Source organism: Agelaius tricolor, unplaced genomic scaffold, assembly GCF_023055355.1.
Source record: "Agelaius tricolor isolate 1412-34295 unplaced genomic scaffold, bAgeTri1.0.p SCAF_30, whole genome shotgun sequence".
In the NCBI taxonomy this organism is placed as follows: Eukaryota; Metazoa; Chordata; class Aves; order Passeriformes; family Icteridae; genus Agelaius; species Agelaius tricolor.
This window is the reverse complement of record NW_027269290.1, coordinates 5552318-5578868: the sequence shown is the minus strand read 5'-3', so window position 1 is coordinate 5578868 and position 26551 is coordinate 5552318. Positions and strand designations below refer to the sequence as shown.

Below are 26551 nucleotides of genomic sequence, written 5' to 3'. Positions count from 1 at the left end.
TCCCTGATCCCTGATCTCATCCCTGCTCTGATCCCATCCTTTCCCTGATCCCTGATCCCATCCCTGCCCTGACCCCATTCCTGCAGTTTCCCCCCAGATCAGGGGAAGTTGAACCCCAGAAGTTCCCCAAAGCAGCCGGGAGTGTTTCCCCTGGTGGCAATGTCACTTTTGTGTCCTTGTCACTGGTTTTGGGTGGCAAACACCTGAGTTTGGAGTTGTTTTTCTGGGATTCCTGCTTTGTCCTGCAGCGTTCTCTGAGTGTAGAAGAGGATGTAGGCCTGGGTCTTGCACACCTCCTCCACACTACATACATTCAGTTTGGAGTCATTGCAGTGCACCCAAAAACCTGGAAAAAAGGGGAAAAAAACCCTTTTAGCTGAGGCAGGATCCCTTTGGATTTTGGAACTGCTCACAGGAAACATCCACAGGAGAAAAGGCAACTCTGTATTTTCCTGTAAGCTGGAAAATGGTTTTAATATAATTTTTAATATAATTTTAATTTTTATATAATTTTAATATATTTTAATAAATATAATTTTAATATAATTTTAATAAATATACTTTTACTATAAATATAATTTTAATATGATTGTTTAAATATAGTATTATAAAAATAACTATATTATAAATATTATATTATTTAAATATGATTTCTATAAAAATTAAAATATAGTTTCTAATAGAATTTTTAAAATATAGTTTTAAATAGAATTTTTAAAATACAGTTTTAAAATAGGATTTTTAAAATATAATTTTAATACAATTTAAAAAATATATAAATTTTAATATAATTTTAAAATATAATTTTTGGGGGTGCTTTAGAAATATCAAAGCATCTTTTAATCAGCCCAAAAGCTGAATTAGGCAGCCCAAAATTCCCAATTTGTGCAGCCAGGAAGGCAGAGCCTGTCCTGATCCAGCTGCTGGGATCTCCCAGCCCCCTGCGGATGTTGCTCATGAATAGTTCCTGTTTTTTCCAGCTTCAAAACACTTTCTGTTCATCTCCTGAATCCCCAGGATCCTGGGCAAACCCAGCTGCAGCAGCTTTGGCAGAATGAAGAATTCCCACCATTCCCAGGAAAAAAAAAATATATAAAAAATAAAAAAGCGAAAATAAAAGACAAAAAAATATTTAAAAAAAAATAAAAATACAGCGGGGAAAACAAACTACTGAAGGGCAAGGAGTGGATCCCAAGGAACTGGAATCCTGGGGCAGGGATTCCAAAGGAGGGAAAAGCCAAGGAAGGTGAGGAAGGGGAGAGGGGTGGGAGGGGATTGGCCTGGGGCTCACGCACCTCCCTCCGTGTTGTAGCAATAGGCTGTGTAGTGTCCTGAGCCAAAGCCCTTCCCGTGATGCATCACCACAGCTGAGAGGTCATAGACACAGGAATCTGTGGCAAGGGAGGGCACAGAGTCCCTGCAGCAGTAAGGTTCCATGTTTAATACCTGCTCAAAGAGGACATGGACCCCGATCTTCTCGCGGTGATTGCGCTCAGACCACCTGCAAACACAGATCCCACGGTCAGGGTGCTCAGCAGAACCAAACCTGGGGGGTTTGAACAAAAATCCACTGCAAAAACCCCCCCAAACACACAGATCCCACAGTCAGGGTGCTCAGCAGAACCAAATCTGGGGGTTTGAACCAAAATCCACTGCAAAAACCCCCCCAAACAAACAGATCCTGTCCTCAGGGTGCTCAGCAGAACCAAACCTGGGGGGTTTGAACAAAAATCCACTGCAAAAACCCCCCCAAACACACAGATCCCACAGTCAGGGTGCTCAGCAGAACCAAACCTGGGGCTTTGAACCAAAATCCACTGCAAAAACCCCCCCAAACAAACAAATCCCACAGTCAGGGTGCTCAGCAGAACCAAACCTGGGGGGTTTGAATCAGAATTCCCTGCAGGAATGCCCCAAACAAACATCCCACAGTCAGGGTGCTCAGCAGAACCAAACCTGGGGGTTTGAATCAAAATCCACTGCAAAACCCCCCCCAAACAAACAGATCCTGTCCTCAGGGTGCTCAGCAGAACCAAACCTGGGGGGTTTCAATCAGAATTCCCTGCAGGAATGCCCCAAACACACAGATCCCACAGTCAGGGTGCTCAGCAGAACCAAACCTGGGGGTTTGAACCAAAATCTGCTGCAAAAACCCCCCCAAACACACAAAGGCCAAACTCAGGGTGCTCAGCAGAACCAAATCCAGGGCTTTCACCCCAAAATCTCCTACAGGAACCCCAAACACACAAAGCCCAAACTCAAGGTGTTCAGCAGAACCAAATCTGGGGGTTTTGAACCAAAATCCTCTGCAGGAGCCCCCCAAACACAAATCCCACATTCAAAGTGCTCAGCAGAACCAAATCCAGGGGTTTTGGTCCAAAATTCCCTGCAGGAAACCCCCAAATACATAAATCCCACACTCAAGGTGCTCAGTCCTGAGTTTCACCCCAAAATCCCCCCCAAGCACACAAATCCCATACTCAGGGGGCTCAGTAGAACCAAATCTGGGGGTTTTGAACCAAAATCTCCTACAGGAACCCCAAACACACAAACCCCATACTCGGGGTGCTCAGTGTCACCAAACCCAGGGGTTTCACCCCAAAACCTCCCTTTGCCATTGATATTTTTTATTGTAGCTGGGATATTTTTGAGCCAGATTTCTCCTCTGAACACCTGTGCTACCCATAAAACCCCCCTACACCCACCCTAACCACTTTTTCAGAGACTTTTCCTCATATTTTGAGCTTTTTCTGCTTTCTGTTCCACAGGTAAACAGCCAATCAATATTGGCCCTCAATTCTCTCCATCTCCCACTTTTCACTCTGACTTCTCCTTCCAAGCTGCCTGCAAACTTGATTAAAACCTGAAGAAATTAAGGATTAAATGCACAAAATATTAAATTGTGGCAGAAAAAAAAACCCTGCAAAGAGGCAACACCAGGGGGTTTCACAAATGTGATGGCTCAGAAGTTCCACAACTGATTTGAGCAGCGACTGAGGGTATTTAAAGGCCTATTTTTGGTCATTTTTTTCCCCCCAAAATGTCCTCAGAGCCTCACCTGAAGCGTTTAAGGTGCAGCCGGAGGACCTGAGGTAGTCTGTAGATCAGCAACTGCTTTTTAGCTTCACTCAGAACAAGAGGTTTGGGAGAAGATTTTCGCCGTTTACCTGCCAAAAAAAACCCCCAAAACCCCCCCCAAGGTAAAGATTATCAGGATCCTGTTAATTCTTAAAGAGAAAAACCAGCACAGGCTGAAATCTTTATTTTATTTTTTTTCCCAGCATGGGGATGGCCACAGGAATAAAAAAATTCAGAATTTCTTTCTCCTAATCGCACAAATATTTGTCACCTCTGAGTGAGAAATCAGAGTTTTTCCTGTTGGAATGTTGAGCCCAAGATTTCCTGGGCTGCAGAATTCCAACCAACAGGTGAATTCCAGCTCACAAATATTGGATATTTTATTCTCCCTGCTGCTTTGTGCTTCTCATAGAAGCATTTAAAAAATGCTCCCAGCAACAGCAAAGCTGGAAAAGAGGAAGAATTCCTCCCTCCTCCTCCTCCTCCTCCCAGGAAAGGCTGGAGCAGAAGGGGCCAGGTGGCTGTCAGAGATCCCAATTAGCACAGCACCTGTTAATTGGATTTGTGCAGCCCCAGCTCCTGCAGCAGCTCTGGCAGCAGTGCCCCCATTGCTCCTGGCACTTGGGGCCTTTTCCCTGGCTCCTCCAGCTGGAAAATGTTTCCTGAGCCACTCAGAATTCCTTAAAAGTCATTCAGAATTCCTTAAAAAGCCATTTAAAATCTCTTAGTGAGCTAGAATTTCTTACCCATTCAGAATTCCTTAAAAGTAGAATTCCTGACCCATTTAGAATCCCTTTAAAGCCATTCAGAATTCCTTACAAATCATTCAGAATCCCTTAAAAGCCATTCAGAATTCCTTAAAAGCCACTCAGAATTCCTTAAAAGCCACCCAAAATTCCTTAAAAGTAGAATTCCTGACCCATTTAGAATTCCCTTAAAGCCATTCAGAATTCCTTACAAATCATTCAGAATCCCTTAAAAGCCATTCAGAATTCCTTACAAATCATTCAGAATCCCTTAAAAGTCATTCAGAATTCCTTAAAAAGCATTTAAAATCTCTTAGTGAGCTAAAATTCCTGAGCCATTCAGAATTCCTGAGCCATTCAGAATTCCTTTAAAGCCATTCAGAATTCCTTAAAAGTCATTCAGAATTCCTTAAAAAGCCATTTAAAATCTCTTAGTGAGCTAGAATTCCTGAGCCATTCAGAATTCCTTAAAAGTCATTCAGAATTCCTTTAAAGCCATTTAGAATTCCTTTAAAGCCATTCAGAATTCCTTACAAATCATTCAGAATTCCTTAAAAGCCATTTAAAATCTCTTAGTGAGCAAGAATTCCTTTAAAGCCTTTTACGATTCCTTAAAAGCCATTTAGAATTCCTTAAAAGTAGAATTCCTGACCCATTTAGAATTCCTTTAAAGTCATTCAGAATTCCTTAAAAGTAGAATTCCTGACCCATTTAGAATCCCTTAAAAGCCCTTTAGGATTCCTTAAAAGTCTTTCAGAATTCCTTAAAAGCCATTTAAAATCTCTTAGTGAGCTACAGTTCCTGAGCCATTTAGAATTCCTTAAAAGCCACTCAGAATTCCTTAAAAGTCATTCAGAATTCCTTAAAAGCCACTCAGAATTCCTTAAAAGTAGAATTCCTCAGCCATTCAGAATTCCTTTAAAGCCATTTAGAATTCCTTACAAATCATTCAGAATTCCTTAAAAGCCATTTAAAATCTTAGTGAGCAAGAATTCCTTTAAAGCCATTTAGGATTCCTTAAAAGCCATTTAGAATTCCTTTAAAGCCATTCAGAATTCCTTAAAAGCCCTTTAGAATTCCTTAAAAGTCATTCAGAATTCCTTAAAAGTAGAATTCCTCAGCCATTTAGAATTCCTTTAAAGCCATTCAGAATTCCTTAAAAGCCACTCAGAATTCCTTAAAAGTAGAATTCCTCAAAAGCCATTCAGAACTCCTCAGAAGCCATTCAGAATTGCTCAGCCATTTCATTCCAATTTATGAACGAATAAATAATAAATACATTTTAGTTCTTTTTCCTCCCAAAGAATCAAAGCAAAGCGAGCTCAGAGGAAGCCGAACTCTCCCGGTGTGTGGGGCAGGATTGACTCCAGGCTCTGCTCCCAAGCACACCCACTCAGGAACGGCTCCCCAGCCCTGAGGCCACACTGCAGGGGTGTCCCTGGCAGGGGACAGTGCCAGGGGGTGGCACTCACTGTTGCACTGGTCACAGGCGTAGATCCTCCCCTCCAGGGCTTCAGTCTCGGTGAATTTGGCCAACATCTCCGTGAGCAGGCACTGGGCCTGGGGCACGGGCAGGATTCCCTTCTCCAGGGCGTGGTAGCGCTCTGGGAACTCCAGGGACAGGTCCCAGAAGGGCTCCACAGTGTTGGATTTGTAGTTGCACGTCCTGCAGGTGACCTGGGACAGGGACACAGGGACACACACAGAGCTGGCTTTGTGATGGAATTGAAATGCAGGAAATTCTCACAGCTTTGGGACTTTGGGCCTTCCCCAATTGGAAGGACAAAAGGGTCATCAAATCATCAAATCTGACTCCTGGCCCTGCACAGGACACCCCAAAGTCCCCACATTTGCATCCACCCATGTCCCACAGGAGGTGTCACTGCTCCAGCTTTGGGGGGAAAAAAACCACAAGGAAAAGGATTTTAGTGCTGGAACATTTGAAATCTCCTTGTAGGGTCATTGGAAGGGTTAGGACCATCAAATCTGGCTCCTGGCTCTGCACAGGACACCCCAAATTCCCCACACTTACATCCACCCATGTCCCACAGGAGGTGTCACTGCTCCAAATTTGGGGGAAAAAACCACAAGGAAAAGGGGCATAAAAAAATGCAAAGGCATCTTAAAAACACATTCAAACCCTAAAACCTCAGGACTAAACACATTCAAACCCTAAAACCTCAGGACTAAACACATTCAAACCCTAAAAGCAGGGGCAGGACTTCTGTGCTTGTACAGGTCTCATCCAGAAGTGGCACAACTGAAGTGAATTTGTGCTAAATGTGACAAGGATGGAAATGGTGGCAATTGAAAGGATTTGGGAATTCCTAAGAGACTCCTAAATGGGATCCTCAACGTGCAGAGCCTTTGTCTAAAACCTCAGGACTAAACACATTCAAATCCTAAAATGAGGGGCTCAGGACTTCTGTGCTTGTGCAGGTTTGATCCAGAAGTGGCACAACTGAAGTGAATTTGTGCTAAATTTGTGCATTTCCAAGGATGGAAATGGTGGCAATTCAAGGGATTTCTTCCTGGGGAATTCCTAAGAGACTCCTAAAGGGAATCCTCAAGGTGCAGAGCCTTTGCTCCTCGGTGTGAACAGCTCCAACTGCAAAAGCAATTCCATACCTGGCTGAGCAACTGCCCGTGGAAAATGGTGTTGACCACCTTGAGGACCTGCTTGGTGAGCTTCCTCTGCGAGAAGGGGATGAGGATCCTGCGCCTGCTGCCCTCAGACTCCAGCTCCTGCTGCACCTTGTCCAGGAGCTCGCACAGGAACTCCTGCGCGTCCTGCTGGTCGTAGCCGCGGAAGGCGGGGATCAGGCTCCACACGGAGTGCAGCATGGCAAAGGGGGACACCAGGGCCCACCTGCCAGACCACATCACCCTGAACAGGGTGTGCAGCTCGTGGCACAGGGAGATGTGCTTGGAGCTGGGCTCCTTGGGCTGGATCAGCTCCAAGCTGCGGCTGATGGAGGAGGCCCCGTTCAAGGCGGCCGGGGAGCTCTGGACCTTGTCAGGCTTCCCTGGCTCGCCGGCAGCGGCCCCGTTTGCCAGCTTGCCAGGCATCCTGGCCCTCCCATTCACAGTTTGAGCTAAAAGTTCTTCTGTTTCACAGAGATCAAGAGTCAAGAAACATTCTCTGAACTTCTGGAGGTGGCTGAGCACCTGCAGGATGGAGTTCATGTAACAAGTGTTGCCCAGGTTCCTCAGCCCCGTCACGCCGGGCGTCATCAGGGGCTGCCTCCGGATGGAGTAGAACTGCTTCAATCGGCTGCTCTGCACCTGCCTTGAGGTAGGGGAAGCTGTGGCCACCTCCCTGAACTTCCTTGGGATCAGGCTCTCCCTGTGCACGTGGGACAGCAGCCTGGCGCTCTTCCTGGGGGGAGTGCTGGCCAGCTCCTCCAGGAGCTGCCTCTTCATCTCCCGCCGCCGCTGCCGAGCCGCCTCCTTCTTCTTCTCCAGCTCCTCCATTTGTTTTTTCTCCTTTAATTTCAGCTGTCCCCGGGAGCTCTTGTGGAACCAGGTGCGCAGAGCCCTCGCCAGCAGGGCCTGGCGCCGGTGCCACAGCGCCGTGAGCATCTGGGACTGGCCCTGGGGGCTCCTCCTCCTCCAGGCGTCCTCGGCCAGCGCCGTGGAGCGCAGCGTCCTCCCGCTCCTCTGGCCCCTGATGGCCGACAGGGAGCTCCTCAGCAGCTTCAGGTCGCCCTCGGGGTTGTCATTGAGGACATAATCCTGGCAGAGGTAACAGAAGACGTAGAGCTCGTGCACCTCCATGGCCAAGGGGTGCCGGCTCTCCTGGAAGTGCCTCAGGGCGTGCTCCTCGATGTAGCGCCCGCAGGCCACGTGCGAGCACTTGAGGCAGGCCCAGAGGGACTCGGTGGTGTGGCAGTCCACGCACTGCCACTTCTGGGGGTTCAGGATCGAGTGGTCCTGGGCGAGTCGTAGCCGCCCCACATGTTTGCATCTATCCATGACTCACAGGAGGAGTCGCTGCTCCGACCTTGGGGGCAAAAGAAAACAAGGAAAAGAGCTGTGACAGATGTGAGATCTTGTTGTAGGGTCATTGGGAGGGTTAGGACCATCAAATCTGACTCCTAGTCCTGCACAAGACATCCCAAATTCTCCCTGTTTGGAGCTATCCATGACTCACAGGAGGAGTCGCTGCTCCGACCTCAGGGGAAGGAAAAGAAAAACCAAGGAAAAGAGCTGTGACACAGATTTGAGATCTTGTTGTAGGGTCATTGGGAGGGTTAGGACCATCAAATCTGATTCTTGGCCCTCACAGCACACCCTAAATTCCCCACATTTGCATCTACCCATGTTGCACAGGACACAGATGTGAGATCTTGTTGTAGGGTCATTGGGAGGGATAGGACCATCGAATCTGACTCCTAGTCCTGCACAAGACATCCCAAATTCTCCCTGTTTGCATCTATCCATGTCTCACAGGAGGAGTCGCTGCTCCAACCTTGGGGGCAAAAGAAACCAAGGAAAAGAGCTGTGACACAGATTTGAGATCTTGTTGTAGGGTCATTGGGAGGGTTAGGACCATCAAATCTGATTCCTGGCCCTCGCAGCACACCCTAAATTCCCCACATTTGCATCTATCCATGACTCATAGGAGGAGTCGCTGCTCCGACCTTGGGGGAAGGAAAAGAAACCAAGGAATAGAGCTGTGACAGATTTGAGATCTTGTTGTAGGGTCACTGGGAGGGTTAGGACCATCAAATCTGACTCCTAGTCCTGCACAAGACATCCCAAATTCTCCCTGTTTGGAGCTGTCCATGTCTCACAGGAGGAGTTGCTGCTCTAACCTTAGGGGGGGTAAAACACAAGGAAAAGGGTTTTAGAGCTGTGACACGGATTTGAGGTGTTTTTAAAGGGTCATTGGAGGGTTAGGATCATCTAATCTGGCTCCTGGCCCTGCACAGGACAGCCCAAATTCCCCACATTTGCATCCACCCATGTCACACAGGAGGTGTTGCTGCTCTGACCTTGGGGGCACAAAAGACAAGGGAAGGGTTTTAGAGCTGTGATGATTTATTAAAGTTTATGCCTCAGTGACACTGATTTGAAATGTCCTTGTAGGGTCATTGGGAGGGGGCCTAATTGGAAGGGTTAGGGTTGGGATCATCAAATCTGACTCCTAGTCCTGCACAGGACACCCCAATTTCCCCATATTTGCATCTTCATCTTCCAATTACAGCTTCAGGTAATGAAGTCACTGACCCCAAGTTTGCTCCCCCAAATCATTTTTGTTCACATCTCTCAGGGCCTGAGGTGTCCTTGACTCCCAGGCCTGGAGAGGAAATGGTTTTGTAAAAATGGGAAAGCAGCAGCTGACTCTGGATATGGAGTTTAGAGTTCTACACTAAAGAATTGCAGGATAATAAATGTATGAAAAGCTGGAATCCTAAGGCTTGATCAAAGATTGGTTTGATAGAAGATCCCCAGTGAATTTGGGATCCTTTTCCCAGTGCCCCAAGGCTCTGAGGGCTCAGCACTCACGGGGTGCAGCTCACACATCCTCTCCTTAGCCACATATTTACACAGGATTATAAATGTATAAAAAACTAAAATCTAAGTCTTTCTAAAAGATTGGTTTGATAGAAGATCCCCAGTGAATTTGGGATCCTTTTCCCAGTGCCCCAAGGCTCTGAGGGCTCAGCACTCACGGGGTGCAGCTCACACATCCTCTCCTTAGCCACATATTTATATGGGATTATAAATGTATAAAAATCTAAAATCCTAAGGCTTTCTAAAAGATTGGTTTGATAGAAGATCCCCAGTAATTGTGGATCCTTTTCCCAGTGCCCAAGGCTCTGAGGGCTCAGCACTCACGGGGTGCAGCTCACACATCCTCTCCTTGGCCACATATTTATATGGGATTATAAATGTATAAAAATCTAAAATCCTAAATCTTGCTAAATGATTGGTTTGATAGAAGATCCCCAGTGAATTTGGGACCCTTTTCCCAGTGCCCAAGGCTCTGAGGGCTCAGCACTCACGGGGTGCAGCTCACACATCCTCTCCTGGGCCCCGCCGTGTCCCGGGCGTGCAGCAGCCCCATCATCCTCCCACAGTCCTGGAGAATTTAATTATTGGGAAGTCCTCACTGCCAGGCAGCTTCAAAGCCCTGGAGAGAGAAGGGAAAACATCCTGGTGATGCACAGAAAACAAAGCCTGGAACCCTGGAAGGAGCAGCATTAACCCCTCAGTGCAGAACTCATTTATCCCAGAAATAATTCTGTGGAATTACCCCCAGATCCTGAATTCTCACACACAAAATTCCATTCCATTCCATTCCATTCCATTCCATTCCCAGCTTTCATTTTTTTTAATTTGAGCAGGCTGTAAAAAAATCTGCTGATCACATGGAGCCTCTTCATGGTGAGGCTTTTGTAGTGCATGACCCAACATATGGCAGAGGGGAAAAAATGGGAGTCAAAAAGGAAAAACAAACAGGAGGGAAAAAATGTGGCCCTCCTGTGATCACTTGGATTTTTTTTGGCTGCTTGGATTTGCCTGGTGAGAGACAGAAGGAGGAGAAGGGGGGAAAAGATCAAGAAAAGAAAAGCTGTGCTCAGTTAAATTTCAGTTCTAGGTGCTTTTTCAAACAATACAAAGGAAGCAGTGAGGGGATGGCAGGTGCAAAGTGCAACAAAATAATCACAGAGGAGAAAAAATGGGAAAAACGGAGGAAAAACCAGAGGTAGGAGAGAATGGAAAAGGGATCTGAATGAAGTTGGTTACACAGGGGCCTGGCACACAGAAAATGTGGTTAAAACATCATTTTATGAGGTGCAAAGCTGAACATTTGCCAAAGCTTTGAGGCAGGGACTGAGCCCTCACCTGCATGGGTGGGCAGGGAGCTGGCCAGGTGAAGGAAATGCATTTTTAGTGGCCTTAAATGGCACAAATTTGCTTTAATTACCACCTTTATCAGGATTATTGCTGTGGAGGATGGAATCTCTTCGGGAAATATCAAAGCTCCTCAGTTCTTTCTCCTGGACTCCACTGAAAGCTCAAGAGGCCACTTGAGCACCCAAAGAACCCCTGAGGTTTTTATTTAAAGCAGCTCAGAAATTCCCACATTTCCCTTGGGCTGGGCTCGTTCCCTCCCAAACCCCAAGATGTGGAAAGGATTTTGGAAATCTTCATTTAAACAAAGGATTGATTTGCTCTCTTTTTTCCCAAGTTGGAAAAATCCCTTCCTCACCTTTTTCCCTCCCTAAGCTTTTTTTCGTTTTTTTTTCTCCTTTTTCCTCTTTAATTTTCCTCCTCAGGTGTGGATATAAAAATCCTGGGATTTTATTTCGAATCCTGAAGCACAGGGAGAGCAAGTGGCAGAAATTCCAGCTTGCAGGAGTGCAGACACTGTGGTAACATTGACAGCCTTCATTTACATAAAAGAATACTAATTATGTTGTATCATCAACATCTGTGATTCTGCTCACTGCCATATGCGACAGTGTGGGGAAATTAACCCTTCAGCCTCCCCAGCACTGCAAATTTCTACTTTGGAACAAAAAAAATAGGCTTGAAAGACAGAATATTTTAGGGATTGATCAAACAGCTGGTTGCTCGTGGGCTCTGTGAAGTGTAATTTTCAAAAAAAAAAATTGAATTTCTTCTCAATTCCCAAAGAGGAACAGAGCTGCTGGGTTCTCCTAGGAAATCACTCCCACAGCAGATCCAGGGAATTAAAAATAAATAAATAAAAATAAAAATAAATAAAAGCAGAGTAAGGAATGCTGTGTGACAATGCAGGAGATAAATCAGCAGCCTTTTGTCAACTGCTTTGGCTTTTCCTGTGCTGGGCCAGGAGATTTCCTGCTTGGAGAAGGGAGGGGATTCCAAACACCTCTGGCATTTGACAAAGCAGCTTTGTTATCTCCAAATCCAGGAATTCTCTCTCAGCACAAAAGCACCTTTGATGCTGCATTTGATATTCCCCTCTTCCCTTCAGGTATCCAGGGATAATTCCCTTACAAATCCAGGCCATAATTGCACATCTGAAAGTCAGGAAGGAATTGTGGTTGTTCCACCCCAAAGCACTCCAATGAGAGGTTTTTCCTCGAAAGTGAAGCTTCTCCACCCACCAGAGTTCTTCACATTCAACATTTCTCCTGCTGACTCAGATTTTTTGACTCTTTCCATGAAAAAAAAACAAAAAAAACCCCCCAAAGATTGGAATAAATTCTGAATTCTCACACGTTCCAAAGGCAGCTGGAGCAGCTGCAGGTCCAGCTCTGCACCCCCCACACATCAGAGTGAAAAAAATCCCTGGAAAAGCTGGCACAGGACTAAGGAGAGAAGTTTTGCTCTCTTTTCCACATGCACCCAAACATTTTGGGACAATTCTCCTCCTGGCAACAGAGAGCTGCAGCTCCCAGTGGGAATTCCAAGGCTGGGATTAAAGGGGAAGAGGATTTGTGAGTCAGGAGCTGTAAACACAGGAAAAACAAAGCTCAAACCAAAGCTGGCAGAGATCACAGGGCTGGAGCTGCCCCAGAAATCCCAAATTGGATGGGACAAGCCATGAGCAGCACCAGGATTGGAGGATGGGGAATGAACACCTTGGATTGAAAAACTCTGGAAGGAAACACTCAGAGCTCTGCTCTTTGTAATTATCAGCTTTAACTCTTGGCTTTGCTCTTTTTTCTTTCCATAAAAGCTGAATTGAAGGAATCTCTATGAAATCTTCCTACTTAGGTCTGTTCCAGAGAAGGGATGGGGAGGGAAAAGAGGGAGAAGGGGAAAGAAAAAGGGAGGAAAAAGAGGGAGAAGAGAAAAGAAAAAGGGAGGAAAATGAGGGAGAAGAGAAAAGAAAAAGGGAGGAAAAAAGAGGGAGAAGGGAAAAAGAGGGAGAAGGGAAAAGAAAAAGGGAGGAAAAAGAGGGAGAAGGGAAAAAGAGAAAGGAAAAAGAGGGAGAAGGAAAAAAGAGGGAGAAGGAAAAAAGAGGGAGAAGGAAAAAAGAGGGAGAAGGAAAAAAGAGGGAGAAGGAAAAAAGAGGGAGAAGGAAAAAGAAAGAGGAAAAAGAGAAAAGGAGGAAGAAGGGAAAAGAAAAAGGGAGGAAAATGAGAGAGAAGAGAAAAAGAGGGAGAAGGGAAAAGAAAAAGGGAGGAAAATGAGGGAGAAGGGAAAAGAAAAAGGGAGAAGGGAAAAAGAGGGAGAAGGAAAAAGAGGGAGAAGGGGAAAGAGGGAGGAAGAAGGGAAAAAGAGGAAGAAGGGAAAAAGAGGAAGGAGGGAAAAAGAGGAAGGAGGGAAAAAGAGGAAGGAGGGAAAAAGAGGAAGGAGGGAAAAAGAGGGAGAAAGGACAAGAAAAAGGGAGGAAAAAGAGAGAAGGAACCACTTGGAGCACTGCAATCCATTAAAGATGAGTAAAGCTGAATAAAGCCCGCAGGGAATAAAAGCCAAAGAGGGGTATTAGTTCAGCTAATAACATTTTAGAGGCCATTTGAAAACTTCTCACCTTGTAAATCGCTGAAACACTGGGGCAAACCCCACTTCCCTGCCTTGCATGGCTCAGAATCCTGGAAAAAATCTCCCACTGAGCTCCTGTAACAGCTCCCAGAAGCAAAAGCAGCAGAAACAATTCGGCTGCTGCCCCTAAAAGAGAATTACAAGAACCCACCCCAGCTCGTTCTGCTCCTTTGTTGCACGTTTGGAACCTGATTAAAGCCATCTGCAGGCATCTGGTGACAGCAGCCACTTGCTTTTTCGAAAGAAATCTGCAAAAAAAGCCAAAAAAAACCCCAAAAATCCCAGTGCAGGGGCCAGGAGAGGTGCTGGGTGTTCAAGCCTGGAACGATGCTGCTTTCATTTGTCCCAAAGGGGATTCCAGAATAAAGAAAAGAGCACAAACTGCTGGCAATCGTCTGCCAGGACAGGTGGGAAGCTCGGATTTTTTCACTCATTCCTTCATTTCCCTCCTGGGAACGGCAGAAGTGAAGCACAGAACCCTCGGGGATTGGTGTCACATGAAATAAAGCACATTTAGGGAGGGGTTTTAAGCATTTTTTTTGCAACACTGTAGGAAAATATGGGTAAAATAACCCAAATCCTGCCCTTTTTGTTTGCTGTTTCTGGTGGAAAAATTCACCTCCCTCTGCTTTTCCTGGTGAATTCCAACAAGTGGGAGAAGGCACCAAACTCTTTTTTTGGGTTGGTTGGGAGGGAAATTTATGATTCCACCAAAAGCCTTGGCCTCTTGCAAGGGCTGGAATTCCAAACTCCACACAAAGGGCTGCACATGTGTCTTCCATTGACATTCCTGAAAATCCTGGGAATGGAGCAGGGTTTGGAAATAATCATGGAAAAGGCAAAGAGGAGGTGAAACCCTTCAGTCCACAAAGGGAGGAGTTGGGGGCTTGCACTGCCATGACAGTTTGAAATTTTTAAAATTTAAAGTATTGAGTTGGAAGTTTTTAAAAAAGTATTGAGTTGAAAGTTTTAAAAATTTGAGTTGAAAGTTTTAAAGTTTAAAGTATTGAGTTTAAAGTTTTTAAATTTTAAGTGTTGAGTTGAAAGTTTTTAAAATTTTAAGTATTGAGTTGAAAGTTTTAAAATTTGAGTTGAAAGTTTTAAAAATTTAAAGTACTGAGTTGAAAGTTTTTAAAGTATTGAGTTGAAAGTTTTTAAAATTTTAAGTACTGAGTTTAAAGATTTAAAAATTTAAAGTATTGAGTTGCAAGTTTTTAAAATTTGAAGTATTGAGTTGAAAGTTTTAAAAATTTTAAGCATTGAGTTGAAAGTTTTAAAAATTTGAAGTATTGAGTTGAAAGTTTTTAAAATTTGAAGTATTGAGTTGAAAGTTTTAAAATTCAAAGTATTGAGTTGGAAGTTTTTAAAGTTTAAAGTATTGAGTTGAAAGTTTTTAAAATTTAAAGTATTGAAAGTTTTTAAAATTTGAAGTATTGAGTTGAAAGTTTTTAAGATTTGAAGTATTGAGTTGAAAGTTTTAAAATTTAAAGTATTGAGTTGAAAGTTTTTAAAGTATTGAGTATTGAGTTGAAAGTTTTTAAAGTATTGAGTTTAAAGTTTTAAAAATTTGAACTATTGAGTTTAAAGTTTTTAAGATTTGAAGTATTGAGTTGAAAGTTTGTAAAATTTGAAGTATTGAGTTGAAAGTTTTAAAAATTTTAAGTATTGAGTTGAAAGTTTTTAAAATTTGAGTTTAAAGTTTTTAAAGTATTGAGTTGAAAGTTTTAAAAATTTAAAGTATTGAGTTGGAAGTTTTTAAAGTATTGAGTTGAAAGTTTTTAAAATTTGAAGTATTGAGTTGAAAGTTTTTAAAATTTAAAGTATTGAGTTGAAAGTTTTTAAAATTTGAAGTATTGAGTTGAAAGTTTTTAAAGTTTGAAGTATTGAGTTGAAAGTTTTAAAATTTGAAGTATTGAGTTGAAAGTTTTTAAAATTTAAAGTATTGAAAGTTTTTAAAATTTGAAGTATTGAGTTGAAAGTTTTAAAAATTTGAAGTATTGAGTTGAAAATCCACATCCTGCAGATGCCTGAAAATATGGGAATTCCTATTTAATCATCCAGGATGTTAAAAAGAATTGTTAAAATGTTATTTATGTCATAGTTCACAGCTTTCTAAAACTGAATTTCTCATTCATCCCAGCACATAAAACCCCTTCTCCCCTTTCTTTCCATCCAGGTTTTATTTTTGGGATGGCTTTTGGAAGGGAAACAGGAGCTGAAGGATGATGTGGGCATTAAAAGAATTCCCAGCATTCCTGAACAACTCCAGGGCTCCTGGAGCAGCCAAAAGGGAGAGAATTCCCAGCAATTCCCTGCTTTAATTCCCAGCAATTCCCTGCTTTAATTCCCAGCAATTCCCTGCTGGAATTCCCAGCAATTCCCAGCATTTCCCTGCTGGAATTCCCTGCTGGAATTCCCTACTGGAATTCCCAGAAATTCCCTGCTTTAATTCCCAGCAATTCCCTGCTGGAATTCCCAGACATTCCCAGCATTTCCCTGCTTTAATTCCCAGCAATTCCCTGCTTTAATTCCCAGCAATTCCCAGCAATTCCCTGCTGGAATTCCCAGCAATTCCCTGCTGGAATTCCCTGCTGGAATTCCCAGCAATTCCCTGCTTTAATTCCCAGCAATTCCCAGAAATTCCCTGCTGGAATTCCCAGAAATTCCCTGCTGGAATTCCCAGCAATTCCCAGCATTTCCCTGCCTCTTCCATCTGGAGAAGCCTGAAGCAATCACAGCAAAACCCCACATTTTGAATTATATATATAAAAATATCAACCTGGAGCAGGAATTAGAACAGGCTGAGAGCTGATTCTGACTGATAAAAACTTCGAATTTCACTTCAGAAAGTTCCAATTTCACTTCAGAAAGTTCCAATTTCACCTCAGAAAGTTCCAATTTCACTTCACAACCACCTTGGCACAACCCAGGATTCCCACAGAACTCTGTGTCCACAGGGGTGACAAGAGCAGAGGGTGGTGTCCCAAATCCTGAGGTTTTCCACCCAAATTTCCCTCCTGACCAGAGCAGGTAGGAGAGGAGATTTAAGGACACCAAATCAGCAGAACTGACTCCAAATCTGATGGAAATTCACTTTTTTTTTGTGCCTCCCATCCCCAAACTGTTGGGATTCACCCCAAATCTTTGCTTCCTTTCACTCTTCCCCCTGCCCAGGCAATAATGAACCAGGGACAGGTGAGACCAAATCACCCCCAGGTGACAAAGCAGGAGCAGAGATCAGCACTCAAATTCCTTCTTTCCTTCCCTCAGATTCCCATTTTTTTATCATCATTCCTTTAAATCACAGCCAGCCACACAAATCCCAAATTTTCCAGCCTGCTGGAAGCATTTTTGCTTTTCCCCACATTATCCCATTTATCAGGAAAACAACACATCCAGAGTTGAGCTTCCCAGCTGATGGATTCCAAATACCAAAACTCAGCTTTTTCACAGAGAAAATCCCATCCAGCTTCCCAATAACAACAAAACCCAGCATCAATTTGGGTTTGTTCACCTTCAAAGTCTTTCCCAGTTCCAACCATTCTGGGATTGAGTGCAGAGCTGGTGATGCTCTGACCTCCAGCACCTCCAGCATCCCCAAATTCTGTCCCAAAAAGAGGAATTTCAGTGAGATGAACCCTGTGGCACAGGGAGGAGAGGAACTTTGGCAGCTGCAGCACCTGTGGCAGCACTGGGATCCCTTTGTGGCACACACAGAGAGGGATCACAGCACTTGCTGACTTCTGGAGACTCCTCTGCTGCTCTTTTTGGAAGCAAACTCAGCTCCACGCTGGGGAAATCCCTGCTGGAGTAGCAAGGAGCCCATCCTGGCAGCAGATCTGGTCCCAGAGAGGTGGCAGAGGCCACAAAACCCCAGCAGGCCGGGCCTGATCCTCCCCTCAGGAAAAAGAAAAGAGCATTAAAGAAAGAGGAGAGCACAACGGGGGCTGTGGGCAGGGAAGGAGCCTCTGATCCCTTCAGGATCCCAGACTAAAATAACACCAGGATTTCACAGCCCCCTCCATCATTTGCTTTGCCAATCAATTATTTGGGGGTTTGGAACCTAAATGAGTGAGGCAGAAGAGCAGAAATTTTTTCTGTGGGGTTTTGTAACAGCAGAAAATTTTTCTCTGGATTTTACAACAGCAGAAAATTTTTCTCTGGGTTTTACAACAGCAGAAATTTTTCTCTGGGTTTTACAACAGCAGAAATTTTTCTCTGGGTTTTACAACAGCAGAAATTTTTCTCTGGGTTTTCTAAATGGGTAAAAATGAGGAAATCACAGCCGTTTATCCAATTGATGCCAGCACAATGAGGGGTTTGGTGTTTGATTTGTCTGCCCAGCCAAGCCCAAGGTGCTCAGTGGGATTTCTGTTCAGGATCCATAGGAATTCCCACATTCCCATGTGGAGGGAGCTGCTGTGTGCCCAGCTCTGGAAATAGAAAATCTCTGAGCCCTCCACTTGGAGCCTATGGCTCCACCAAGGGCCTCTGTGTTTTCTTGCCAACAAAGAATTAAGGGATTTACACATCCCCTGCTCAGCTGCTGGGCCTGGTTTGTGCTGGGAAAAGCCAATCCATGCTCTTCTTCAATGTCCAGAGATCTGAGGTAAAAACTAAAAAAAAACTAAAGCTAAATGTGTTAAAAATAAAATAAAACTAAAATTTATCTTTTCAGCCCCAGCCTGACCCGAGGTTTGTGCCTCAAAAAGGAAAAACATCACTTGTTGAAATCTGTATTTCCCTGATGGATATTCCTGGTTTTCATATTAGGCTGAAATCCCTTTTTTCTTCATGAATTTCAGGATGTGAGGGGTGCCTGTGTGCTGCCCCCAGGCCGAGGTGATTTGTGAACTCTCAGGTTGTTAATCTTCCTTAAGAGCTGCAGATCCTGCAGCATCTGTTCTTTGGATAAATTATCCTCCTAAGAGGTTCAAGTTCATCCCTTCAATTTGTCCTCACATGAAACAACAGCAGGACAAGGAGAGAAAAGAGGGAGAGGTGAATTTGGGTTTGATGCCACAAAAAGCTGTTCCTAAACCCTTCTAATTTTAGGATAAACAGGATATTTCCTTCCTTATATTCTGATTTATTTCCACATTACCCAAACCAGGAGGTCCAACCATCCTGGGAAGTGCAGGAAAAGAGCAGAACAAATTCCAAAGGAGATTTTTCTTTTTCTCCCCTTTGCTGTTTCCACTTTCCATCATTGAATATTTTATTTCCTCCAAACAAACTCTGCTGGGCAGGATCTCCATCCCTGCTCAGGTGAATTAACTATTCTTAGTTCAATAGATTTGCTTCTAGTCTTAGTCTGATGCCAGATTAACTCCTGACTGCTGGGATTATGGATTTACCTCTGCAACTAAATCACTTTGCAATCTCACTTCTGGCTATTGGTTCTTTCCAGCTCAGCTCAACAGCTTTTAGTGCCTCCTTTGTGGTTTTGAAAGAATGATTAAACATCATTAAACCCAAGCTCAGGGCTCTTTCTCCCAACTCCAGGGAATAAACAGCTGATTTCAGGGGTTTTTTTTAAAGAATAACAGAGTTTTACATGGATTTTTTTTTTCCCCAGCATAATTAATGCCAGTCTAATAATGGCATTTTTCATAATTAATGCCATTTTCTTTGAAATCTAGAATATTTTTATAGTATATTTTTATATACAATTATAGTATATACTATATATATTATAGTCTATATTATATTATATATTACTATTATAGTATATGTTATATTTTATATACTATTATAGTCTATATTATATTATATATTATAGTATATATTACATTATATATAATATATATTACTATTATAGTCTATATTATATATATTATATATATTACTATTATAGTATATGTTATATTTTTATATACTCTTATAGTCTATTTTATATTATATATATTATAGTATATATATTATATATATTACTATTATAGTCTATATTATATTATATATATTATAGTATATATTATAGTATATATATTACTATTATAGTATATGTTATATTTTTATATACTAGTATAGTCTATATTATATTATATATATTATATATATTACTATTATAGTATATATTATATTATATATATTATAGTATATATTACTATTACAGTATATATTATATATATTATGGTCTATATTATATTTTTATATACTATTATAATATATATTATATTATATATATTATAGTGTATATTATAGTATATATATTATATTATATATATTATATATATATTATATTTTATATATATATATTATATATATTACTATTATAGTATATATTATATTTTTATATACTATTACAGCATATTTTTATATATATTTTAAAATCCAAGTTATTTAGAGATTCCAGCCTTCTTGGGGGGGGATTCCTAAGGATGTGCTTTTTTTCCCCTTTGGCATTTCAGGCAGCAAACTCCTTCAAACTGCTGCAAAACCACCTCCTCAGTCAGAACCTCCCTTTAAACCTCCATTTGTCACCACTGCCACGTTCCACGAGCCACATTTCAGAGGAACTCGGAGCTGTCACATCCCTGGACTGCAGCTCTCTGTCTCCATTTGGAAAAGCAGCTGAAATCTGAATTCCAGAGCCCAGCAGAGAGATGAGAGAAGTGTAAGCATCATGGGGAGGAACAAGAAAAAGCTCCTGGTTTTCAGGTATTTTTTATTCCCTCAGCAAAGCCAGACTTCTCAGTGAATTACAGCATAATTAGCTAATTAAAGGCACTCACCTAGCCAGTGTTCTTGCAGAAATCTCAAGGTAGGGCCCAACAATTTGCTGGAATTTCAGCTGATTTGTCACCAGCTGGAGGTGTAACAGCTCACGTGCTCCTCATTATCATCTTGCAAGCTAAAAGCTCATTAACAACAATTAGGAAAAATATATAAACTTGGCAGCTTTGTGCTCTTTCCTGCCTGCTACAATCACTCCTTAATGCTGTTGCAAAAAGGGAATTTTTTTTTTTTTTTCCTTTCACAGCCAGCAGAACAGTGGGGTTTAATCTGAATTTTCCTCAGTGCACCAGGATATCAATTACAGCAAAGAGATAAATAATCAGCTTTAGTTCACCCAAAATTCCATCCCAGAGACACTGGCAAAGGGCAGAACCTCACCTCCAGTTTTATCTCCTCTCCTTTTGAATCTGGTTTGTTATCATGGGGGGCTCTGGCTGCTCTGTGCTGGAATTCCTGAGCCACAAAAGCCTCACCTGATCCATCTTGGAGCTAAAACCTCCAAAAACCCCAAAGTGAAGAGCACCCAGGGGAACATCAACCAACAACTGAGGCTTCCTCAGCTCTGAATGGGATTTTGAAATCATTTCTGTTCAACAATTTGGATTTGCTCAGCTTCATTAGGAGCAAAGGCTCATTAAGGGTTTGGCACTAATGAGGGACCTCTTCCTTTCACTGCAATTCAAGGGGGGCTTTTTTCCAGAGAAGAGTCTGGGGTGGAAGGGTTTGGGAAAGGGTGGAGGGGTTTGGGAAAGGGTGGAGGGGTTTGGGAAAGGGTGAAGGGGTTTGGGAAAGGGTGGAGGGGTTTGGGAAAGGGTGGAGAGGTTTGGGAAAAGCGAAGATTTTGGGAGAGGAGAAGATTTTGGGAAAGGGTGAAAGGGGTTTGGGAAAGGGTCAAGAGGTTTGGGAAAAGGTGAAGAGGGTTTGGGAAAGGGGAAGATTTTGGGAAAGGGTCAAGGGGTTTGGGAAAGGAGAAGATTTTGGGAAAAGTGAAGGGGTTTGGGAAAGGGTGAAGGGGATTTGGGAAGGGTGGAGAGGTTTGGGAAAAGTGAAGATTTTAGGAGAGGTGAAGATTTTGGAAAAGGGGAAGGGGTTTGGGAAAGAGTGAAGGGTTTTGGAAATCATGAAGATTTTGGGAAAGGGTGAAGGGGTTTGGGAAGGGTGGAGAGGTTTGGGGAAAGTGAAGATTTTGGGAGAGGTGAAGATTTTGGGAAAGGGTGAAGGGGGTTTGGGAAAGGGGAAGATTTTGGGAATGGTGAAGGGATTTGGGAAAGGGTCAAGAGGTTTGGGAAAAGGTGAAGAGGGTTTGGGAAAGGGGAAGATTTTGGGAAAGGGTGGAGGGGTTTGGGAAAGGGTGAAGGGGGTTTGGGAAAGGGGAAGGGGTTTGGGAATGGTGGAGGGATTTGGGAAAGAGTGAAGATTTTGGGAAAGGGTGAAGATTTTGGGAAAAGTGAAGGGGTTTGGGAAAGGGTGAAGATTTTGGAAAAGGTGGAGGGGTTTGGGAAAGGGTGAAGATTTTGGAAAAGGTGGAGGGGTTTGGGAAAGGTGAAGTTTTTGGGAAAGGGTGAAAGGGATTGGGAAAAGTGGAGGAGGTTTGGGAAAGGGTGAAGATTTTGGGAAAAGTGAAGGGTTTGGGAAAGGGTGAAGAGTTTTGGAAACCATGAAGATTTTGGGAAAGGGTGAAGGGGCTTGGGAAGGGAAAGTTTGGGAAAGGTGAAGGGGTTTGAGGAAGGGTGAAGATTTTGGGAAAGGTGAAGAGTTTGGGAGAAGTGAAGGTGTGGTGAAAGGTGAAGATTTATGAATATCAAGCTGCTGAGATAAAAACACCTCCCAAGGTTTCATTCCCCAAAGGGGAAAAAAAACAAAATAAAAACCCCAGCAACAAACCCAAGGTTGATGAAATATTCAAGCTGAAAACCACAAATGTTGTTAAACAAAGTGAGAAAAGTTCTCATTCTCACCAGAGAGGATTCCTGCACAAAATAAAGAGTTGGAGGAGCTGAAACCTTTGAAACAACCCCATCTCCTGACCTCAACCACTGCTCCCACTTACAGGCAAAGTTGTCTGACAACTTCTTTATTATTTCTCTGTTTATTTATAACAATTTCAAACCAAACCCCTCGGTTTTGTTTTGCCTCACAGCTAGGGTCAACTTCAGAAAACCTTTCAGGCTTCCCTAAAGCTAAAACCACTCAGGAAGGAATCCACACTTCCACACCAGCAGCTGAGTTTTGTAGGATTTTTTTAGAATTTCGTATTATTTTGAATTATTTCCATTTGTTAACTATTCTAAATCAATCCATTAACATCCTCTGAGGGCTGAGGAAACACTAAATTTCATTTTACGAGTCCCAGCACGTCCCTGTGACATTTCAGTATAAAAACAGTTAAGGAAGGGGGGAAAAAAAAAAAAAAAGGCCAAGAAAAACAGGATCTAAAAGGCATTTTCAGTCCTTTAGACTGAATCAACCACTTTTGGTGCTGAGCAAGTGCTTCTTGTCACGTGTTCAGAGGTGCTGAGACAACACAGGGCTGCTTAAAAATAATAATTAACAAGTGAGTGTGTTTAGAGCACTGAGGAAAACGACCTGCAGGCTGTGATGTGGGCAGAGCTGCAGCAGCCACAAGAAATCCTCTGCTAAAAAGGACACCCAGAACCTGAATGTGCTTTTTTTCTGTCCCCACTGAGCAATTGTCACCGCTCCCTTCCCAACCCCAGCACACCAAGCTGATCCCAAATTCCTCCATCCTCACAAGCCTTGGACCACACGGAGCCGGAATCTCGGCAGGAATTGCAGCAAGAGATTCCTTCCTAACAATCCTTGGCCACACAACAGCCAAAAAAAAATAATAAATCCCCAGTTTGGGCTTTTTTGGCTCTTTTCTAAGCCCCTAACCCGTTGCATGTGTGACTATTGTCCAAGCCTTGCTCCTGAACAAGCAAAATTCTCTTGTAACCAACCCAGCCTGCACAAATTCCACGCTGGGAAAAAAAAATCTGCCAACTTCAAAACACCCTTTTCCACTTGGAGTCAGCTCGTATTCCCTGGGAGAATGGTCAGGGGAGGAATAAATGCACATTTATGGTTTGCTGGAAGCACAGAGACATCAAATGCTGCTCACACTTGGCACATCACTCCCAAATATCTGCACCCAGCCCGTTCTCAAGGCAGTTACAAACACCAAATAAAACACCAAATGCTTTTCTTGCCTTCTCCTTTTTGGGTTTTTAAACATCACCCAACCTCTCTGACCCTACATAAACCACAGGAGCCCCCCAAGGCAGAGCAGCCAAATTTTGGTGGAAATTCCACACGGGGCAGCTCCCAACACTTTACAGCAACACTCATTTAATCCAAATTTAATCCACGCTGCTTGCATCCACAGGGAGTTTTTTATTCACAATTCCACTAGTTTATCCCCTCTCATCCTCCAGCTCTTTCTCCCATCCTCATTCCCACATTCCCAGCCACATTTCCTCAGCTCTCAGCCCCCTCCACAACACTTCATTTTTTTTGCTTCCAGCCCTACAAATCATCCCTTTTAATCCGCTGCTTTCTGCATTTCTTCCTCACAAAAAATGCCTGAAAACTCCAGGAAAAAACCCCGCTGAAATCCATCGGTTTTCCCTGGAATCTCCACCTCCATCCCTGGGCTCCAGGAGCATCATCCCCGAGGCAGCAGAGCGTCAAAGGACCAAATTTCGCCTCGTTTCACACCAGACGAGCCCAGCCACTCCAGGCATCTCTGCCTGACTAAAAGCTACAGCAAAAAAAACTCTGCAAAGTAAAAGATAACTTCCCACTTTCCCAGCTCCAGCATTTCGGGATAACGGGGATGCTTTCCCCACGCCGTTCCACCCGCAGCTGCTCTGACACAAGGATCAGGCTCGTTCCCTACGTGTAAAGCGCTTAACGGGGGATTTTTTTTCCTAAAATTACGCTGGATTCCCGTTTTTAAGGGCTCGGTTATCCCTGATCTGTGATCGTGGCAAAGGGGGATCCCCTCGGAGGTTTAAAAAGGGGGATTTTGGAGCAGTTTTGCTGCCAAAGCCTCCCCCGGATTAAGTTCAGCTCTTCCCCCCTCTTGGGGACACAAACGCACGGCTTTTTAGGCTTGTTTTTTTCCTAAATAAACACAAACCCGCACCGAATTTCCCCGTTTTCGTGCCCTTTTCCCGTTCCAGCTCAGCACGGAGGTTTAAAGGGAGTTTTTTAAGGGTTTTTTTTTCCCCCCTTCCCGCAAAGCCACGACCCCCAGCACCCCCTCACGGTCCCGGCGAAGAGAAGGGGAGAAGGTCCCGGCAAGGAGGAGCTGGAAGGCGATTTGGGGGATTTTAGGGAAAGGAGAATAAAGGGGGAGCCTGGGGAGGTGGGAGTGGATCCCGAGAATGAGGGGGGGAACGTGGAGAGCGGAGGATGTTCCCTCAACAAAGGCAAAGTTGCGGAGCCGCCGAGCCCGGCGCGGGGGTCCCGCCCGCACACAAAGGCGGCGACCCCTGTGAGGGATGAGGGGGGAGCGGAGCGGGGTCCGCTCAGCCCCACCACAGAGGACGGCGGGGGGGTCCTTTTGAGGGGGGCAGCGCCGAAGACCCCTCCTCTCCTCCTCCTCCTCCTCCTCCTCATCCCCCATATCCCCCCAGCCCCCTGTCCCTCTCTGCCCTCAGGAGGGGTCGCGTCCCGTGTGTCCCCCCCCACCTCCCCTCGCCCCCCCCCCCCGCGTCCCCTTTATTTACCGCCATCACCAGCACGCGCGAGCTGTCACCCAGCGCGAGACGCCCGGGCCGGTCACGCCCCCTCCCCGCCCATTGGCCGCCGCGCCCCGCCCCGCCCTCCCATTGGATGGAGCGCGCGTCGCTCAACGCCAACACCCGCCTCCCTCTCCGCCGCTTACGCCTATTGCGTAGCGCGGCACACAGGCGAAGACCGCGGGTGTTTACGCTATTTGCGTAGCGTACGCACCCCGCTGGCGTAGCGTACGCTGCGGCGGGCAGAGCGGTGTCGGGGCGTACGCAGTCTGCGCAGCCGGCAGGGGGCGCTGTTCAATGGGCGCCGGGGGGGGCGGGCCGCCGCGGGTTCGAGTCCCGCCCCCGCCCGTGACGTACCGGGCTTTGTGAATCGCGGGGCCGAAGTTCGGTTGAGGCTCGGGAGGGTAAATAAGGGTGTCTCGGAGACAAAGAGGCTCTTAAAGGGGCGGCGCGGGGGCCCCCGAGGGGGTGGCGTGGGGTGGGAGGTACCCCACGGCGGCCCTGAGGTGATGGGGTTGCTGAGGGGATGGCGGGGGCGCGCCCCACGGGGGTCCCTGAGGTGAGGGGGGGCACAAGGGGGAGGCTGTGAGGGCTTTGAGGTGATGGATGCCTTGAGATGGAGATCCTGAGGCAATGAGGGGGAACCCCGGCGGGGAGCAAGGGAGTTCTGAGTGATGAAGACCCTGAGGGGGAACCCCAAAGGGTCCCTGAGGTGATGGGGAGACCATGGAGGGGGGGGGGGTGGGGGCTCTGAGGTGATGGTGACCCCCAGGTGATGGGGGGATACCACAAAGGGTCTCTGAAGTGGTGAGGGGACACCCCAAAGTGTCCATGAGGTGATGAGGGGACACCCCAAAGTGCCCATGAGGTGATGAGGGGACACCCCAAAGGGTCCCCACAGACCCCCTTGGACCCTTCCCATCATCTCAGGGACCCTGAGGTGATGAAGAACCTGGGGTGGGGGCTCTGAGAAAATGGGGTCACACCCCACACGGCCCTTGAGGTGACAGGGACCCCAAGGTGATGGTGGCACCAGTGCCTGGCCCATTTTGACCCTGTACCTGCACACAAATCCACGCTGGCACAGCTGCAATGAGCCTACAACCTCTAAAAATTAAAACTGAAGAGTAACAATCCTCACTCTCTTTGTGAGATTAAAAAAATGCCACAGCACAAGAACAAAAGCCCCAAAAATCCTCTGGTGGCAGCGAGACTTGGGGCTGGCTCTGCCACTGAAGCACTCATGACCCTGATGACATGACCTGTATAAATAAACAAATATAAATAATAAACAATGGGTGAGGCCTCCATTGCCAAAATCCCTCTCGGGAATGAATTTCATTCCCAATTTAGGGAACGAAACAACACTGGCAGAGGTTTTGAGAGGTGCAGAAGCAGGAAAAAAAAGGATCCACGATGGAGCAGGATCTCAGCATGGCCACCTCTACCTCAACCAACCTTCCAAACTGGGATTTGACAGCCAAAATGAGGAATTTTTTCCAGGGAAAAAGAGTAATTTTGGCCATCAAGGGAGTGAAAGGAGCAGCTGATTCCTCGTTTCTAGAAAGCAGCAACAAGATTTGCTGGGACATAAAGGACCAAATCCTCCTCATCCTCATTCTCTGGAAACCCACTGACGTCAAGGGGTTAATTAAAGGCAGAACGTGGCTCCAGGGGTCCCTTTCTGGAGCTCCAGGAACAGCACAATGAATTCAGAAAATCCCAGGAATCCCCAGGGATTCCAGCACACACTTC

At 44.8% G+C, this 26551-nt stretch overlaps 1 protein-coding gene and 1 long non-coding RNA gene across 5 annotated transcripts; one reads left to right on the top strand and one right to left on the bottom strand.

The window, feature by feature from the left end:
• On the bottom strand, positions 1 to 24834 carry USP49 (ubiquitin specific peptidase 49). Of its 4 annotated transcripts, none has more exons than XM_071450121.1 (7): positions 24785 to 24834; positions 9836 to 9963; positions 6453 to 7827; positions 5297 to 5501; positions 3059 to 3167; positions 1296 to 1501; positions 1 to 346 (listed from the first exon to the last, which is right to left on the bottom strand). In XM_071450121.1, the coding sequence occupies exons 3-7, from the start codon at positions 7797 to 7799 to the stop codon at positions 180 to 182; spliced, it is 2034 nt and encodes a 677-aa protein (XP_071306222.1). In that variant the 5' UTR covers positions 7800 to 7827; positions 9836 to 9963; positions 24785 to 24834; the 3' UTR covers positions 1 to 179. The 4 variants fall into 4 exon arrangements, with proteins under 4 accessions (XP_071306222.1, XP_071306221.1, XP_071306224.1 ...); XM_071450120.1 differs by lacking the exon at positions 24785 to 24834 and adding an exon at positions 20048 to 21082; XM_071450124.1 differs by lacking the exon at positions 24785 to 24834 and adding an exon at positions 20048 to 21082 and having other exon boundaries at positions 173 to 346; positions 1447 to 1501.
• Positions 21514 to 21939, top strand: LOC139601280 (uncharacterized). Its single transcript, XR_011682859.1, has 2 exons — positions 21514 to 21769; positions 21808 to 21939. It is a non-coding gene; the product is annotated as an uncharacterized lncRNA (long non-coding RNA).
• Positions 24835 to 26551: the final 1717 nt, after the last annotated feature.